Raw genomic sequence first — 16,894 nt, forward strand, 5'->3', positions numbered from 1 at the left:
TGGAATGCACTTTCTGAGCGTTCCAGCCTCATTTGAGATTGAGGAATCACTGTGTCCGTATTAGAGACAGGCGAGAAGCCGCCAGAGTCCATTGGTTGAAACATATCGTTTCGTCAACTGGCAAAAACCAATCCAAGCTTCCATCCACCACCAAACAAGTTCAGAATGGACGGGCCAAGCCTTCAAGAAGCTGCAAAGGAAATGCTAATCTCGCTCTGGGAACGGTCGAGTGCCTATACGTTTGTAAGTCTCCTTGTGTTCGTTGAACGTTTTGTGGTTTCGGAGTGAGGAAGATAGACCACTTCTGACAATCCGCTCTATTTTTACATTCTATTAGGAAATCACCATTGGAGTCGTCATTCTTTGCTTTATGCTATTTACTAGGCAAGTGCCAAAAAGGAGTCACATCACGAACATGGTCACCAACATTCCACTTGCTGGGGTTTTAGGGCAATCACTATCGGCCACACCGCCGGAATCTTGGTGTCGTACGTACATCATGTTTGCCCACCAAGCGTTGCTCCTTCAACGACTTTTGAACGCTTGTTCATGAACGTATACAGAGGACCAACGGAAACGAAGGGTCCTTTCCGACAGCCCACTAACAACCCCGTCCATCCAACTTAGACTCACAGGAATCATCTTCAACGCAGCACCATGGTTTGGCTACGAATTCTCCACACCAGAGTATACTACGGCGGTCAACGTTGGTGTAGTCTTCCTCTCGTTGATTTCGTTGGTCATCCTCATGACCGGTCGTACATGGAAGGATTTCCCCAAACCGCCGAAATCAATTCCATCACTCTCAATACGGTTGTCTCCCGATCAACCTCACGCTATTGGAACATTAGAGTATGTCACATCAAGTAGTTTGTTTTGCCTGAACTTGCTTATTGGAATATTGTCCTCTTGCGTTATCCTGTCAAACGGTACGCTAACGTTGTTTTCAAACAGGCCCGAGTGGATTGTGAATGGACCCGGACATCGTATCGGAGAGCACATCCAAACTTTGATCAAGAGCTCAGGAGGTGTAATCCAGTTCTCCAACATTAATGGATCGAATGGTTTTGTGCATGTACTTGTGAGTAGTCTGATTGCTTGGAAACCCATTTGTCAACTGTTGAATAGCCACTTCCTTCATTTTTAGTATCTCTCATCCACACTTGGTCTGATTGACGATGTGGCAATCAAGTGGACATCAAAGTCGAAATCAAGTACTCTAGTAGAATATCAATCAGAGCCACGAGTCTGGTCTATGGATTTCACCACATATTCCAACCGATTCCTGGAATTTAAGAGTGACTTGCAAAAGGCAGTCAGATCCGATGATTAGTAGGAGTCTCACCTGGACATCATCTCGTCAGTCATTATCGTTAATGCTAGTCTCATGGTCACGTAGTAAATGCAAGGCACTTCAAATAAAATAACGCATTTAATGCATTCATCAAAAGTTTGTCTTCTAAGGATGGCTTGGTCGTTACAAACACAGCACTGGTCACGTTTTCTGTGTAACTGTTTGTCAAGGTTAGGAGTGTCGGCTCGCACAGATCTGACCAAAGGGGCTCTACACCTTGTATTGTGAGAAGCACATATGTAGCTAAGAGGTCTGATTTGCTTCTACTCGTGATAATCGAACAGCAATGCCTTTCTAAATGCAGCTGCATCATGGTTGTCAACAACCAGAGTTCGTTGCGACAACTGGTCCCGACAACTGGTACCTTCTGAAAGTCACACCTTTTCCCGTTGTAACACTCTTTACTAGCCTTCTTGACCTAACGGGAAGTTATTCTTATGCATATGCAGCAGCTGCACAACAAACACAGAAAATACAACCTTGAGAATACCGAAACTTACATCGCCGACGCAATTGAAAAAAACGGAAGAGGCAGAGCGACGGGCGTAGTTTTCGGGCAACTTCTTTGAATTAGAACTTTGGATCCGGCAGTTACTCTGATATAGCGCTTCAAGTCCTCCTGGCTGCAAAGATTGGATGCAAAGGGAGGTCAATTTTTTCTTGAATCCATCTTCTACTACTGAAAAGGGCAATTTATTGCAATTACTCAGGCCCTCTATGAATCAGAATATCTGAGAAAAGGGAGTTTGAATTCCCAGACAATACTGTGCGCCAAGTTGCTCGGAAATCAGAGTGAACTTGTTGTCGGAATGGAAACATTGAAACACCCTGCCACAAGGTAATGGTGAACCTTTCTAGAGCTTGAAAATATGTTAAAATTGAATGTGTAATTGTTATTCTGTCAAAAAAACTCTACTTCGTCTATAGTAAACGAGTGGAATGCAGGAAATTACGCAAACTAACAAATATTCAGAAGCTTCTCCGTACCGCAACCAGCTGCACCCCGTACCTTGTTCTTTCAAATACCTTCCAGACTCGTTCTTATTGCACAACTAGGCAGTCCATACTCTGTTCGTCCCAATCACGTCCAAAAAACTACCACACAAGATTCTTGTTATCTTTTCTTCAAATCCCCTTTAGGAGTGTAGTAGTAGTAAACTGCGAAGGAGCCTGTGACAAGGTCGTCTAGCCTGTCCACAATGGCACCGTACTCTCAAAGCAGCTTGCTCCTTTGTGCTGTAGGACTTGCAACACTGTGCTTAGTTCTACCATCAAATGCGGCTCTCTGGAACGTCACCGTTGGGCCTCTCCCTGGGCAGGGTGGATATCAGCCTAGTGCTCTCTGGATACAGCCTGGTGTGTCTTTACTTATTGACTTGGGAACCATTCCCGTTTTGGAATCTTGGCATTTGATTCATTTTTCAGTTTGCGGTGTGGAAGCTTCGTTACTCACACAAACACACTTTCCCAAATAGGTGATACTGTTGTATGGTCATTCTTAGGTGGATCTCATTCAGTTACTGTAAGCGTCCATGTCTGAATCAGCTCGTTAAGCGTTGGTGGCCCACAGTTTTGCGGAAGCTGTGAATGGCTATCTAGGAGAATCTGAATCTACCCTTACTGGTTTTTGTTCTAATAGCAAGGAACAGCACTTACATCATGCACAGCTCTGCCAAGTGGGTTTGACTCGGGCTTTATTGGTGGCTTCTGGAACCAAACCTTTACAACTCCAGGGACTATCTACACTTTGTATGTAGAGAGAATCAACCAACGTTTACAGAGTAAACTTCATTCTTAGAAATCGCTAACGTAAGATTCTCTCCTCGCCCTTAGCTGTCGGAATGGTCAGCACTGTGTCCAAGGTGATATCAAATCAGTTACGTTCTCTCAATACAAGAACTCACCACTATTTATACAGGAATGCACGGCGTAATTTATGTACAAACTACAGCACCAGCAACTCCCTATCCATCTCCATACATCCAACCTCAGATAGAGCCATCGCCTTCACAACCCTCACCATCTACAGTACCTAAAGCCTCAACCTCTGCATCCTACTACAAGTCTACACCATACTGGACGCTGGCAGTCTTTTGTGCTGTACTCGTCTCGTCTCTACTATACTAGCAAATAAACCTCTTTGAACGAACCTCACACAAATCACTCAGTTCTTCATTTTAGTATGCACAATTTTATTTCCATCTCTCTTCTATTTGGTGTCGTTTTTGCTCATATTCCAGTTATTTTCAATTTTGAGGCTCTCTCTCTATTGTTATACATTCACGGGAAGCCAAATTCGAGGAAAACTTCTATTCTAACAACATTAACTCTATTGGCTGAAGTCCTCCACAAGGAAACAAATGTTCCACTGTGACCAAAAAAAGTGTCCTTTGACACTTTAAACTTAAAAGATGCTACATGTTTTCTTGACTGACGTTCGGAATCTATTTAAATAACGAGATATGTGTGTGTGGTGTGGTGTTGGGTTCGTATTGGGTGATAGCGAGACCAGCTATCATGTGTTTTACTTTAAATACAAAAACTTCGGTATTATAGAGTGTCTCTTTCGGTATTCGAGTGGATTTTAGTGGGGTTTAAGAGGTGTTGTTGAGTGTTGGAGGGATTACATGCAGAGTCAGCATATGATACAAGATTTCTCCTTGGACCTACGTTTGTATCCTTCAATGTATTTCAATTGGCGAGCATTGATTGCTCCTTTTCTTCTTTCCCGAATAAATATGACAGAGTCCAACGGGTTCATTCCTGCTTCAATAAGAGCCATCGCGACCAGTACTGGTGCTCTGTAAAAGAAATGTGGATATTTAGCGACAGATTGCATGCGGGAATGTTCTGTTCGTTTTTACACCACCTTCCCAGTCCAGCTACACAATGAACTCCAATACAAGGGCCAGGACTATCAGCAGCCACGCCATTAGCCTTATCCTTGTTGGTTATGAATCTTTCTTGGACTAGATCCAACCACGAGTTTACAACAGTGCTTGGTGGTGGATCTCCTGAAAGATAGTGCGTTAAGCTGTTTGTTCACACACGAGCTACAATATAGTGTATCGTACCATCAGCAAATGGTAAATCATGCACTTTAATCCCTCTCTTTTCTAGTTCTGCTCTGTCGTATGTGGGTTCACACACCCTCACTACATCTACAACATTGTTTTTCTCCATTTCCTACAAGAATTAATCATTCAGGGTTGATATAGCTGAATGCACACACATAATTGTGGCTTACTGCAGCATATGTGGGAAGAGTCACCGGACTTGGGGCGTCAAAGATCAGAAACCTCATTTTACCAAACTCGATTAGAGATGGCAGATTTGGTAATCTCATCATTTGGGTGTTGCTAGCTTCTTTACTATGGCCTCTAACCATAGAAGTCATGTTTGGTGTTGTGAAGGTGATTTTTAAATTTCCTTGCAAGGAAACTGTCGAGGCTCTGACGTGTGAATGGGAGGTATATAAGGTTGATTTATGAAATCACGATAGTTTCAAAACTAGTGGAGGATGGTGCCACCAGTTCGATTGACGGCGAGTGCTAATGGTGACTGTGGGATGATCTTCCAAGTTTTTTTCGAGGATGAGAGAATCAGCAGCAGAATCCCATTTAACAATTTAATTCTATATATAAATGTATGATAATGAGTGTCCTGATTGCCTTCCATGCATCAAATTAACGGCAATTGCTCCATTTTTCTCCACCAAACAACGAAAATGAGAAACGCACCTTTTGGGAAGCCAAGTTAGCCTGGTGTAGTCACCAGCACTTCAAAGGTACGCCCGACGAGGGCTCTTGGTGGTAGTTCCAGTTTCTACTTGACCCTCTTCAAAGAGAGATTCTTCCTCGTTTTAATGTGTGGGTGGAAGAGAGAGACGTGACTGGTGCTTTTTTACGCCTCTCGCAAACTGAACCTACTTCCTATTTATATTGTTGAATAGACTCGGGATCGTGGCACGCTACTAATTAAACGGAATTGGGAGATGCAGGCATCAAATGTGGTGTTTTCCATGACTGTGATTCAAGGGATATCGGATTCGGTACACGCTTGTCGTATCCTACCGATTAGAGTGGTTTAAATGTTTAAATGGCAACGAGATTGCTCGCCTACGTGTTTGGTCCAACGGAAATGCGTGTTGTTGTCCAACAACGTTCTGGCAATCGACAACATTCACCTCTTTCACGCCCAACCGTTGGTTCGACATGACGGACAATTTTCCAAACACCAATTGTGCCAAACAATGTGGAGGTGTGCAGTTGTGCAAAGATCTCGGTGTCTCAAACCTCTCCAAAACAACTTTTGTTTCCTCCCAACAGCAGAAACAACCAACTTGTACAAGACAAGACCTAAAGTAATAGCAAAACAACAACAATGGCCGCAGCTCTCGCACTCCCCTTTGCCTTCATTCCCTTGTTTGGAGTAACAGCTCTTCTCAACAATGACCAATTCAAACAAAATGTCTTTGGCAAAGATTCAAAACCTAAGGATATCCAGCACACAAAGTTGATGGCTTTGGCTGGTACGGCTGCTCCTATAGCTATGCTGTATGCACGTGCCTCACGAGGTGTCAGCGTTCGTTTCCTGCCTCTGACCTTGCTTGGGTATGGTTGTTGTTGTGTGAATGCCGTTCCATATCTTTAAAACGCCTTGCTGACTTTGTTGGTATTAACAGAGCGGCTCTCAAGACTGTTGGTATCTTTGGAAGTGCGCAAGCTGTGCTTGCTCCCAACCCGATGATGGATGTGTTCTTGAACGGCCAAACCAGGACTTCTTGGGGTGCGCACAACACGAAACCTGAAGGTCTTGTTCGAGTTACCAGGGTGTGTGTTCTTTCTAGCTCGTCAATACTTCAAGTTTTCTCATCGCAAGGTACATTTTCTTTAGCACCCATTGAGTTTCAGTGTTGCTGCTTACTCTGTTGGAAATCTCATCACGCGCTTTTCACCTACGGATATGATTTTCTGGACAGGCGTTGGAGCTTTCTCTGTATTCCATGCTTATCTTGAAGACAAGGCCAACAAGCCTGTCTTGGGTGAAGCGTTCTACAACCAGACTAGTTTCACCCCTTTCCAAGCCATTCGTGAAGACCGTCAAAAAATCGCTGATGTAAAAGCTGAGATTCACGAGAAGGTAATTACACAAATTTTACAAGAAGTTCCAACACAAAACTTACCATAATCTAACTTTACTAGGCAATTGCATTTACCACGTTGGCGAGCCCGCTTTTCCTACTTTGAGGAGCTGGCCAAGCTGGCTGTTTCTCCAAACTTGGTGTCTCTCTCTGAATTCGCAACAATTTCCGTGGCTTTCCACATCTCCAAGAATTTATAGACTTTAGATTTCCATTTTTAGATTCATAGACTTCATACATAGACTTATACTGAATTTTTGCAACACTCCAAGGCATTCTGACACCAGAATGTTGTTTCTTGAATTCTATTACGTCTTGCCTGCTTCTATACAGTTTACGATCTATGACATTTCAACAACACGACCAACCCCATCTAAACACGCCTGCAACAAGCAAGCTAGTCTTCTTTCCAAAAAGCCACTGCTACTTGCAACCCAGTATCTTACTAAAGTCTTGCCCTGATCGCTTGCTCTTCTAAAGCCACAAACCTTCCAATGAAATCCTTATATCTATTCAAGAATACCGGATCAACAGGCACAAAATGTTCTCCATCGTGCCATTCTAGCTGTGGAGATGCAAAATTCCTCGAGTATTCCATTGATCTACGGTGCGTTATCACTAGATCGTTTCTCCCTAATACGAACATAGCTGGGATCTAAAGTAAAGACATTGTCAGAGCTTCAAGCAGCAATTAGTTCCAAAACGACCCAACATACTGGCAATACATCCACTTCAGTCAGAGCTGGATCTGGTCTAAATCCCGATATCAGGATGGCGAACTTTGGTACTAGTTCTGGATGTTGTTCATGTAGCTCTTTGAGTACGGCACCACAGCATGCCGCCCCTTTATAATAAGAAGGAAAGCGTCAGGGACTGACCAAAGATAACAATTCCCAACCAAAGTGCCATACCTTGACTGAATCCAAGTATCCCAAAAAACGGTCCCTCGTTCAAGAATGTGGATCTCAACATATCGATTGAAGCATCGAATCCTTCCCGAGGTCCTCGTTCTGGGGTATCGTTCTTATTTCTAAACCACCATGCTCTTCTGAAGCCGTGTTTGCCGGTAGCGTCTTGATCATCTTTGGGGACACCTCCTCGTCGATTTCGTAGATAGGGAGCTTTGGCGAATACTAGATAAGGGTGGAGTATGTGAGAGATCTGATCTAGTTGCAGAGTTGTAACGAATGTACCGCCGATGCGCTCTCCAATGGCCTGCTTCCTCAATGCTTACCAAACTCAAACTGTGGAAGAGACTCAATCAATGGTCCAATGTTTTTCTGGAACAGATCGTCATTCTGAAGCACACCATGGAGACACAGGATCTTGGGCTTCTGGTCTCTGGAACTCATTCGTGTAGCTTGCCTTCGTGACGTTTTTCCCAAAATATTCGGTTTTTGTTTTCAGCCGCAAGTTTATTACATACAAGATGCGAACTAGAATAGATTGATTGCGATTACAGATTCCTTTGTATCCTCTTCAACTCATCAGGCGAGAATCGCAACAACAGAGCCAGCACTTGGACCAGTTGTGACTAGATCAACCAACAAAAGGAATTAGAAACCCCGAGAGATGGCGTTCGTACTTTTCACAAAATGCATACCCTCTTATCCTTGAATTCCACAAACTTGAGAATAATATTCTTCAAGTACTCTTGATTCGGGTTATCTCCACTCATTGGCAAATGTGGTGCATTGCTTGCTGTAGGACTGCTTCCAGGACTACTATTCACAATGGATCGACGAGGATTTATAGATAACGATGATGGCAACTGTGGGGCATTACTAATAAAACTAGGGCCCGATAGTGATGATATCGTATTTGGGAGTTGGGCAGCACTGGTAGAAGTAGATGATATCGGTGATGGTGCTCGTTCATTGTTGACTCCAGTCAAGGATGATCGATGTGATGGTGGTGGAGAGCTATTATTGGTTGGATTTTTGGATAATTTACGAACTTCTTCCTTGAGAGCCTTGTTTACGTTTCGAAGTTGGCTTTCGCGCATACGCACGTCCTCAGCAACCTTGTCACGTTCAGCAAGTTCTACTTGATGTCTCTTTTCTATATCCGACAAGGTTTTGCCTAGTTCACGTGTCTTGGCCTAAAAACGTCGAAGAAAATCAGCGAAAAAAGGCCACGCTGAAATACAAAAATTCTTTTCAAAGGGGCACCTCATGTTCCTGCACAGCGGCCTTCCAAGTTTCATCCTTGGCCTCAAGATCCTTGACTCGATCTCTCCAACCTTCAATCTCATCACGAGCCAACCTCACTTCATTTTTGAAGGTCGATACATCTCGATCACAAGCAACCTTAACACGACGAGCTTCAGCCACTTCTTCTTCAAATGCCTTGAGTTGGGAAGCTAAAGCACCATTATCTCGTCGAGCACTAGACAATTCTCGTCTGAGATTATCAACTTCATCTGTAGCTCTACCAGATATTTGCGTGGCATCATATATCTTGGCTTCCAATTCTGATATTTTCAGACGCATAGCATCACATTCGACAGATTTGGTTTGGAAGAGTCGACGAGATGTTTCTAATTCAGATTCATATACTGTGCTCTTGTCATCTATTTCTCGTGCTGTGGTCTCGAGCAATGATAGTCGACCCGTGGTTTCTTCTAGAGCGGTTTGAGCTGACTCGAGCTCAGCACCGCGTACTCGTAGTTGATCGTTCAAAGCTTCCTTTTCACGTCGTAGCATCCCTTCTAGACTGGCTAGTTCAGCTACACGAGTACTCAGTCTTTCAGTCTCAGTCGTGGCTTCTCTACGTTTTTTATCCATCTCTCGTAACGACTCTTCTTGTCGTTTCAATCGACCAGACATGTCTTCTACTTGTCGAGTCATATGGGCCATCTGAGTCTCTCGTTCTTTGGTCTCCTTTTCACGTTGAGACAGGATATCATTCATATTACTCTTGACTGCTTCAAGTTCAGTCTCTCTATCCTTGACGTCTGTTTCTAGCTTTATGATGCGTTGCTTGGAATTGCGTAACAGTTGGATTGACTTGTTCTTCTTTTCTTCTTCCTCTGCTAGAGCCTGTCGTACTACAGCCATCGTTTGACCCTGCTCGGCTAGAGATTCATCACGAGTATGTATCTCTCGTTTGGCTAGAGCTAGTGCTTCCGTCACTTCACGTAAACGTGTCTCCATTTCTGTGAGACTCGACTTGTGTTGATCGGCTGTAGATTGATAAGAGGCTTCTAAAGACTTTATAGATGTAGAAGTCTGTGCCAGTTCCTGTTTGGCTGCATCGCGTTCGGCTTCGAGACTCGTCTTTTCACCTGCGAGTGTATCCAACTGCTTACGTAGCGATTGGAGAGATTCTTGCAAAAAAGCAGATTCAGTCGATGATGCTGCTTTTGAATCTTCGTGAGCCTTCTTGACTTCTTCGGTGGCTTTCGTCAAATCACGTTGAGCAGCTTGTAGGTCCTCCTTGGCAGTAGATAATTCTACTTCGAGAGTCTGTATCCTTGCTGTCATACTTTGAGACTGCTCTGTAGCTTTTTGTAATGATGCCTGAGTAGTTTTGAGCTGCGCTTGAATCTCGGATATAGTAGCTTTATGCTTGATTGATACAGCTTCTATCTCTGCCTGATGATGCAGCTTAACTGCTTCTATCTCTGACTGATGATGAAGTTTAACTGCATCAACCTCATGTCTGACGACAGCCTCCTTGTCTATCTGATGCATACTCTCAGCTTCCTTGGATGCTTTGGCCATCGACTCTATTCTACTGTGGCTGGATTCTACATCTGCCTTGGCAGCGACAAGTTCTTTACTTACATCTTCCACTTTACGTGTCAGATCAGCACGTTCAGTATCTACATCTTTGAGCTTTGCTTCCAATGCCACAATTTCTTCACGACGAGATTTGAGCTCGGTGTTAAGTTTACGTACACCAGCCAAAACCTTCTCTGATCGTTCTACAGCATCGGCTCGAGCCTTCTCAGCAACAGCCAGCCGAGTATTCAGTTCGGCTACTGCAGCATCTGTTTCGGATGATGGGCTAGCAGGCGGCTGACTTTGTATATTACGAAGTGTGGTCAATTCGACTTCCTTTGAAGTCATGTCTTCTTTTAAAGCATTCAGCTCTTCTTGAAGAGTTTCCAGTTGACTTTGATGCTCTCGTTTCAAAGATGAGGATAATTGTTCTATGGCTTTACGATGAGTGTCTTCTAATCGAATGGTGGATTGTGATAATGATTCGTCATGTTGGCGGGTCGCAGTTTGCATATCGGCTTGCAATTTAGTAATGCTGGTAGTAGCTACTACGAGTTCCTGTTCTATCTCGACAACTCGAGACCGTAGAGTCTTCTCTATTGATGATGCCTTTTCATTCAAATCAGATATATTCTTTTGATGCGCTTGACGAGAGCTGGCCTCCAAATCTTCTAATCGTTTGCGAGCCATTTCCTCCATCTCGTCCATCTGTTTCTTTGACAAAGCTTCGACTTCAGCAAGCTTGGCAGCCAATTCAGCCATACGTTCTTCATATTTACTCGATACTGCTGATGCTTCTATCGTATCTCGAGCTTCAGAAGCAGCTTCGGCATCTTTGGCTCGTTTCAAGGCATCGTCTCTGGATGTCACAGCTTTATTCAGCATGTCTTGCATCTCGTTTCGGACGGAATCTAATTCCATCTGTAGTGCCGAGGCTCGACCTGCTTCTCTCTGTGCATCAGCATGTAAAGTTCTCAGAGTATCATCAGCAGCTCGTTTCATAGCTAAAGCCTCATCAGCTTCACCGGCCTTTTCCCAGGCAATCTTCTCAGCGTCTTCTACAGTTTTACGAAGTTGAGCTATTTGAGCCTCCAAATCGGTGACGTGTCTGCGAGTACGAGCAAATTCTGACTTGACGCCGACATTAATTTCGGCTTCTTCAGCAGCCTTAGCGAGTCTAGCCTCTAATTCACCAATACGACTGATTGTTCTACTCTCAAACTCTTTGGAGGCATCCTTGAGACTAGCATTGGCCAGTTGCAGTTCGTCTATGGTATTTAAATATGACTGCATTCGAGATTCCGACTTGGCGATGATATCAGCGTGCTCTTCTTGTTGAGATTTCAGTTTAGCTTCCAGTTCCTGCATTGACTTTCCGTCATTTGATTTCTCTACAGAAGACGTTGCTGGTGCTGCACTCTTGAGTTGACTATTCTCAGCCTTCAACTGTTCTATCGTTTCATTGGCCTTGTTCCTGTCTTCGGTAACTTTATTACGCTGGTCTGTGACTTTTCGAAGTGCTGTAGCCATCTCTTTCAGCTTTTGTTTCAACACAGCTAGATCGGAGCCTTTATCGCTCTCTGCAGACAGACTTGGTGCTGCCGAAGGTGGTGGTGATTCAGGTTGTAACTCTGTGGTGGTAGATACACGAGGAGACTCTGAAGATCTAAGCTCTAATTGAACCTTCAGTTTCGCAATTTCCTAGCGTGGAAAAGATTGAGTTCTTTTATTCGTTTTTGCGTTTTAGCCGTTCAACAAACCTCATTCTTGGCTGTAATTTCTGCCTGTAATGATCCAAACATCTCGTTCTTTGCCTGAGATTCCAACTGCTGTATTTCCTTCATCTCGCTGAGTTGTCGTTTCAGCTTTGTCATTTCTTCTGGTGGCACCTGACGTACATCAGGCTTCTCGGAAGAAGCCTGTTGTAAATATATTTCTAGCGCTGAAAGCTCTTCTTTATTCGATATAGTCTTGACGGGAGTATGTTTGGCTAATACTGATTCGATGGTAGAGACTTTACTCTGCAGAGCTTTATAAGCCTTGGCTAGATCTAGAAACGGCGAGTTCAAAATCAGCGAAACAGGAACAAGAAACAAATCAAGCATCTTGATTTAACGAACCAGTAAATTTGCTCTCGTATTTTTTCAACTTTGTCAGTTTTGCTTGCAAATCAGTTGTTGACAATGCTGCCGCCATGTTACTAGTTGACACACCTCCATAATTAACACTGTCTGACGATCCAATTCGAGATTGTAGACTGCTCCAGTTGATACCAGTCACGCCAGATACAGAAGATGCTCTACGTGTTGATAATGCCATCTCTGGCAGATCATCAGGAGATCCGTCGACACTAGAATCATCACGATCCGAATCGACACTTCCGGCGGTGTCAGATTCCTGTAGACTAGCATTACGTAGATTAGTTCTTGACGGCGAAGCTCTTGGAGTTAGGTTTGCTGCAGAGTTTATTGAGAGCGAGGGTGATATATCAGCCAAATTCATGGACTGAGTGGGCGTTTGATCATTATCTTCAGGCTCATCAGTCATGGGTATTGGAGCGATGTTCGCGTGGTCGCGAGTATTATTATTGGTGTTGTGACTGTTGTTGACGGCTTCGACCTTCTTTGCCTGCAAGGAGGCCAACTTTGCAGCTAACCTATCTTCAGATCTATGGGCTTCCTGAGCTGGACTGGCCTGTGGTGATGGTGCTGCTGACACAGGTAATATCGAGTTCAATGTCGAAGCAGATCCCGTTATACCCCTTTGCCATGCTCCAAATAATGAAGAGACGAGAGCCGGCGGTGAACTCGTAACAGATCCGGGCTGTTGCGTAGGAGACGTAGCTGACCCGAGCAGAGTGGCAAACGTGCTGGAACTTGGTGGTGTTGGCGAGTTTGACATTGTGGTGAGTCTCGCAAAGAAGAATCCTTCTACCTATTCGACGTACTCCAGCTATTGCTTATTTCTGCTAGACTTCATATACATTCTCCTCTTCTCTCTATCTCTCAGCGAAATGGTTATTAGACGCATTATTGACAACACTTCCAACATCGGTAAGAACACGTCGAATTGAGCTGATCTGGCATACTGGACCATTTCAAACGTACGTATCGCGTTATCTTTGCCTTCCTGCTACTGCAATGTCCGCAAATCAGTTTACCATCATCTCCGCCAAGAACTTCAACGAGATTACCATACTTCCAGTCGGTCGAGTCACAATTAACTCGTTTTTACTAGTACATTCACACGTTATTTCGGCTCCCATCATCTTAAATGGCTACTCTTGGACTCTGCATTAGGAAGTCTTGTTTCGACATCTCTCAACCGCTCCTACGGAGAGGGAATTCCACATCTCAGACGGCGTCTAGACTTATTCCTTTGCGTGAATACTTTTATACGATAGATTTTCATGGTCAGGTACGAATGTCTCAAGTCACCACGAAAACACGCTTGAAAATGACACGTCTGGTTGTTGCCATAGCTCTTCTTGCATGATACTGTACCGAAGAACATTGCAACATCGTTCAAGGATAAACGATTTCTAGATTTCTTCTTCTCCCGACTCCAAATCAATGACGTGAACAAGGAGTACTTCCGACAAGGATTCGCTTACGCTTCACCGTGTGGTCGAGAGATGAACTATATTCAATGTGACGATGGTATTACTCAAGCTGTCTTTGATCATTTTTTGATTTCTGAAGTCTTTGGATAGCTGGAGTTCAAGTGACATCGATCAGGAACAGGCCGGCTAACTAAATCTTATACTCTTTAGTGCCCGTCGTCTTCACCGACTTTGATGGTACATGCCTCATATGGGGTGGAACTCTGAAATGGCCATTTGATCCCTCGTCGTTGGCCATGAGCAAAAGTGGACGTGTGTATCATAACTCGCCTCTTGAAATTCCAGCTCCATGGCAAACAACGTCTGCCCCACAAGCGTATTATGGACTAGTGAAATCTACGCTGGTCGAGCGATTCTCTGACGCCATTGATACAGAGGAGCACACGTTAACCTGGAAGGGAAGGAAACATGCCATGAAACGCGTCGAGTGACGTGGCACCTGTTGAGAAAACAGTTTCAAGTGCTAGTTGTAGATCATGATGATTGCATTGATTGGATGATGAATATTGTAAAGTAAGTGTTGACCTGTGAGGACCAATTCGAGAAGCCAGTGGCGGTCTTTGTTTCGAACTGACTGCTGTTTTTAGATAAGCCCCAACACTCCGTAATAGACCATATAATGCTCAATAGAACTAATTCAGACAAAAGAAATCTGGATCTTATGCCTGATAGTCAGAGCTGTAGATCACCAAACAAACTCCCCGAAAGCCAGCCAAGAAGCATACCTTATGCAAACGTAGATTGAATACCGAAAATATACCCATCTGTTTTAATTGACATGTAGACCCTGTAAGTAGCGTACAATTAGAAGATTGTGCCTAGGTGAGATTCTCGGTTGTTGCACAGCTTCACACAGACGTCGACTGGATCTTGCTCAATTGTCAAATTCATTTGTTCAACCGGATCCAAGCAACAAGAAATGCCCGACTTCTTGATTCAAATGTCTGTTGAGTGCGAAACAAAAGACCGACGTCTTAAAAGTCCAACGGCTTTGTGGTCACACTTGCTGGTACACACTACTTGCTGGGTCTTTTTCAACCGCTTCGAAAGCACTTCACAACAGAAAAATACTTACAGCAAACATGGTTGCCGCCACTACAGATGTTCCAACTACTCAGCGAGCCGCTGTAAACAAGTCGGTAAGCTTTAAACTGTGGTTTGTCGTTTTGCCTTGAACACAACAGGTTAAAGACCGTAAGCTAAACGCAAGCTTCGTATTTTAGTTCGGCCACACTGCAACTTTGGAGACCATTGCCGTCAAGACTCCAGCATCCGAGTGAGGCCCTGACTTACGAGTTTGTTCGGTTTCCAGAAAACCACCAACATTGCCAATTTCGAATTCGGACAAAGCTTTTACGTACACACATACTCACTTTTATTTACATTCGCTTGTACCGTCCTATAGCGAAGTACTGGTTCATATTACCCACACAGGAGTGTGCCACACAGACTTACATGCCCTTGAAGGAGATATACCAACTCCATTGCCTCTAGTCGGTAAGAGGACTTGCCAAACGCCTTGAACAATCGCAGATTTGCTGGATCCTTACAAACTCCACTCCTTCAGGTGGTCACGAGGGTGTTGGAATAGTGGTCCAATTGGGTGACAAGGTCACAAACGTTAAACTCGGCGACCGTGTTGGTGTAAACTACATCTGGTCTAGCTGTGGAACATGCGATTACTGTCTGGAGGGTGATTTCCAAGTGTGCCGAACTTTAGGAATGGGTGGCATTCACGTTGACGGAACATTCCAAGAATATCAGATTGCAAAAGCTGCATACGTTGTCCCTATTCCAGACAATGTCAGTGATGTAGACGCCGCACCCATCCTCTGCGCTGGAGTAACGGTCTTCCGAGGTCTCAAAGACACGAACTGTCAACCAGGACAATTTGTGGCGATTGTTGGAGCTGGTGGTGGACTCGGCCATTTAGCAACACAATATGCTAAAGCTATGGGTTTCCGAGTAGTTGCCATTGACGCAGGGGCAGCAAAGGAAGCTTTGACCAAGTCGCTTGGGGCTGAGATTTTCATCGACGTCGCTCAGGTTGGTATTTGCCGAATGTCCACAGAGTGGCCAAGAAGTTCTAACTCTCTATTGCCGCCTTAGAGCAAAAACCTTGTTGAGGATGTAGTCAAGGCAACAAACGGTGGTGTACAAGGTGCGTAGTCTATTAGCGACAAGTAGCCATAGTGGTTCTGGGCCAGTTTAAATAATCACATTTTCCACCCAGGTGCCCTGATCGTTGCGACAAACCAATCGGCCTTTTCAACAGCACCCTACTACCTTCGCCCCACCGGCACTATGGTTTGTGTCGGGTAAGTTCGACTCTGTCGAGACAAATTGTGACTCTACCATCCTCTGCTCTTGATACATCCCATTTGCTCTTATCCTCATGTCTTTTACTTTTGTTAATAGTGCTCCAAAGGACGGCAAACTTGAAGTCATACTTGGCGTTGCAATAATTCGACGACTTACACTCAAGGGCTCCATTCTTGGTAGTCGTAACGATATGAAGATGGCCATGGACTTTGTTGCTCGTGGTCTAGTTGTCCCTCATATTGAAGTATGCGGCCTTTCCGAAATAAACTCAGTGTAAGTGTTTGGATTCCACGGTTTTGTGCTGAATCTACATACTCATTTCATTCTCATTCAAAAATTAGTTATGAGAGAATGAGAAAGGGTGAAATCGCCGGTCGTGTCGTTCTTGACACGACAAAGTAAAAGGCGTTGAGGTTTCCTTACACGTAGCGTCTTTTGGCAACAAATAAGAATAAATCAATTCAATTTCGTACGTGAGCTAATGGCGATGAGACAGACACGTTTTGCTTTAGAGTAGCTTTGACAAGTCCAAAACGAAAACATCTCCACTAAACACAAACATTTCAAGCTCAACGAGTGTGACAACATGGCAGACGTTGCAGTAGAAGGCGTAAAAGGACTAGCTGCAAGAGTAAAACGCATCATCTTCTTATTCGAGCTTAATTTTGGTTTGTACGGTCTGCCTCAGCATGAAAAGATTATAATTTGTGAGTTTGTTTTAGTACATA

The 16,894-nt window shown here is 44.1% G+C and overlaps 5 protein-coding genes across 5 annotated transcripts; 3 read left to right on the forward strand and 2 right to left on the reverse strand.

The window, feature by feature from the left end:
- Positions 1 to 3,989: 3,989 nt before the first annotated feature.
- SmJEL517_g00712 (uncharacterized protein) lies at positions 3,990 to 4,751 on the reverse strand (the record flags this gene model as incomplete). The annotated part of the gene is made up of 4 exons (XM_031166641.1): positions 3,990 to 4,155; positions 4,224 to 4,368; positions 4,429 to 4,540; positions 4,602 to 4,751. 4 exons carry the CDS (start codon positions 4,749 to 4,751, stop codon positions 3,990 to 3,992), a joined length of 573 nt encoding a protein of 190 aa, XP_031027584.1.
- A 986-nt stretch (positions 4,752 to 5,737) lies between these two features.
- SmJEL517_g00713 (uncharacterized protein) lies at positions 5,738 to 6,603 on the forward strand (the record flags this gene model as incomplete). The annotated part of the gene is made up of 4 exons (XM_031166642.1): positions 5,738 to 5,967; positions 6,039 to 6,186; positions 6,251 to 6,496; positions 6,559 to 6,603. The coding sequence occupies 4 exons, from the start codon at positions 5,738 to 5,740 to the stop codon at positions 6,601 to 6,603; spliced, it is 669 nt and encodes a 222-aa protein (XP_031027583.1).
- A 1,350-nt stretch (positions 6,604 to 7,953) lies between these two features.
- On the reverse strand, positions 7,954 to 13,123 carry SmJEL517_g00714 (uncharacterized protein; the record flags this gene model as incomplete). Its single annotated transcript, XM_031166643.1, has 5 exons — positions 7,954 to 8,031; positions 8,101 to 8,598; positions 8,669 to 11,923; positions 11,983 to 12,272; positions 12,343 to 13,123. The coding sequence occupies 5 exons, from the start codon at positions 13,121 to 13,123 to the stop codon at positions 7,954 to 7,956; spliced, it is 4,902 nt and encodes a 1,633-aa protein (XP_031027590.1).
- A 372-nt stretch (positions 13,124 to 13,495) lies between these two features.
- SmJEL517_g00715 (uncharacterized protein) lies at positions 13,496 to 14,275 on the forward strand (the record flags this gene model as incomplete). The annotated part of the gene is made up of 3 exons (XM_031166644.1): positions 13,496 to 13,639; positions 13,704 to 13,881; positions 13,995 to 14,275. 3 exons carry the CDS (start codon positions 13,496 to 13,498, stop codon positions 14,273 to 14,275), a joined length of 603 nt encoding a protein of 200 aa, XP_031027589.1.
- Positions 14,276 to 14,926: 651 nt separating this feature from the next.
- SmJEL517_g00716 (uncharacterized protein) lies at positions 14,927 to 16,568 on the forward strand (the record flags this gene model as incomplete). Its single annotated transcript, XM_031166645.1, has 8 exons — positions 14,927 to 14,983; positions 15,068 to 15,120; positions 15,250 to 15,341; positions 15,412 to 15,890; positions 15,954 to 16,005; positions 16,078 to 16,162; positions 16,263 to 16,439; positions 16,508 to 16,568. 8 exons carry the CDS (start codon positions 14,927 to 14,929, stop codon positions 16,566 to 16,568), a joined length of 1,056 nt encoding a protein of 351 aa, XP_031027588.1.
- Positions 16,569 to 16,894: the final 326 nt, after the last annotated feature.

Source organism: Synchytrium microbalum (assembly GCF_006535985.1).
Source record: "Synchytrium microbalum strain JEL517 chromosome Unknown SmJEL517_scf0002, whole genome shotgun sequence".
NCBI classification, from domain to species: Eukaryota; Fungi; Chytridiomycota; class Chytridiomycetes; order Synchytriales; family Synchytriaceae; genus Synchytrium; species Synchytrium microbalum.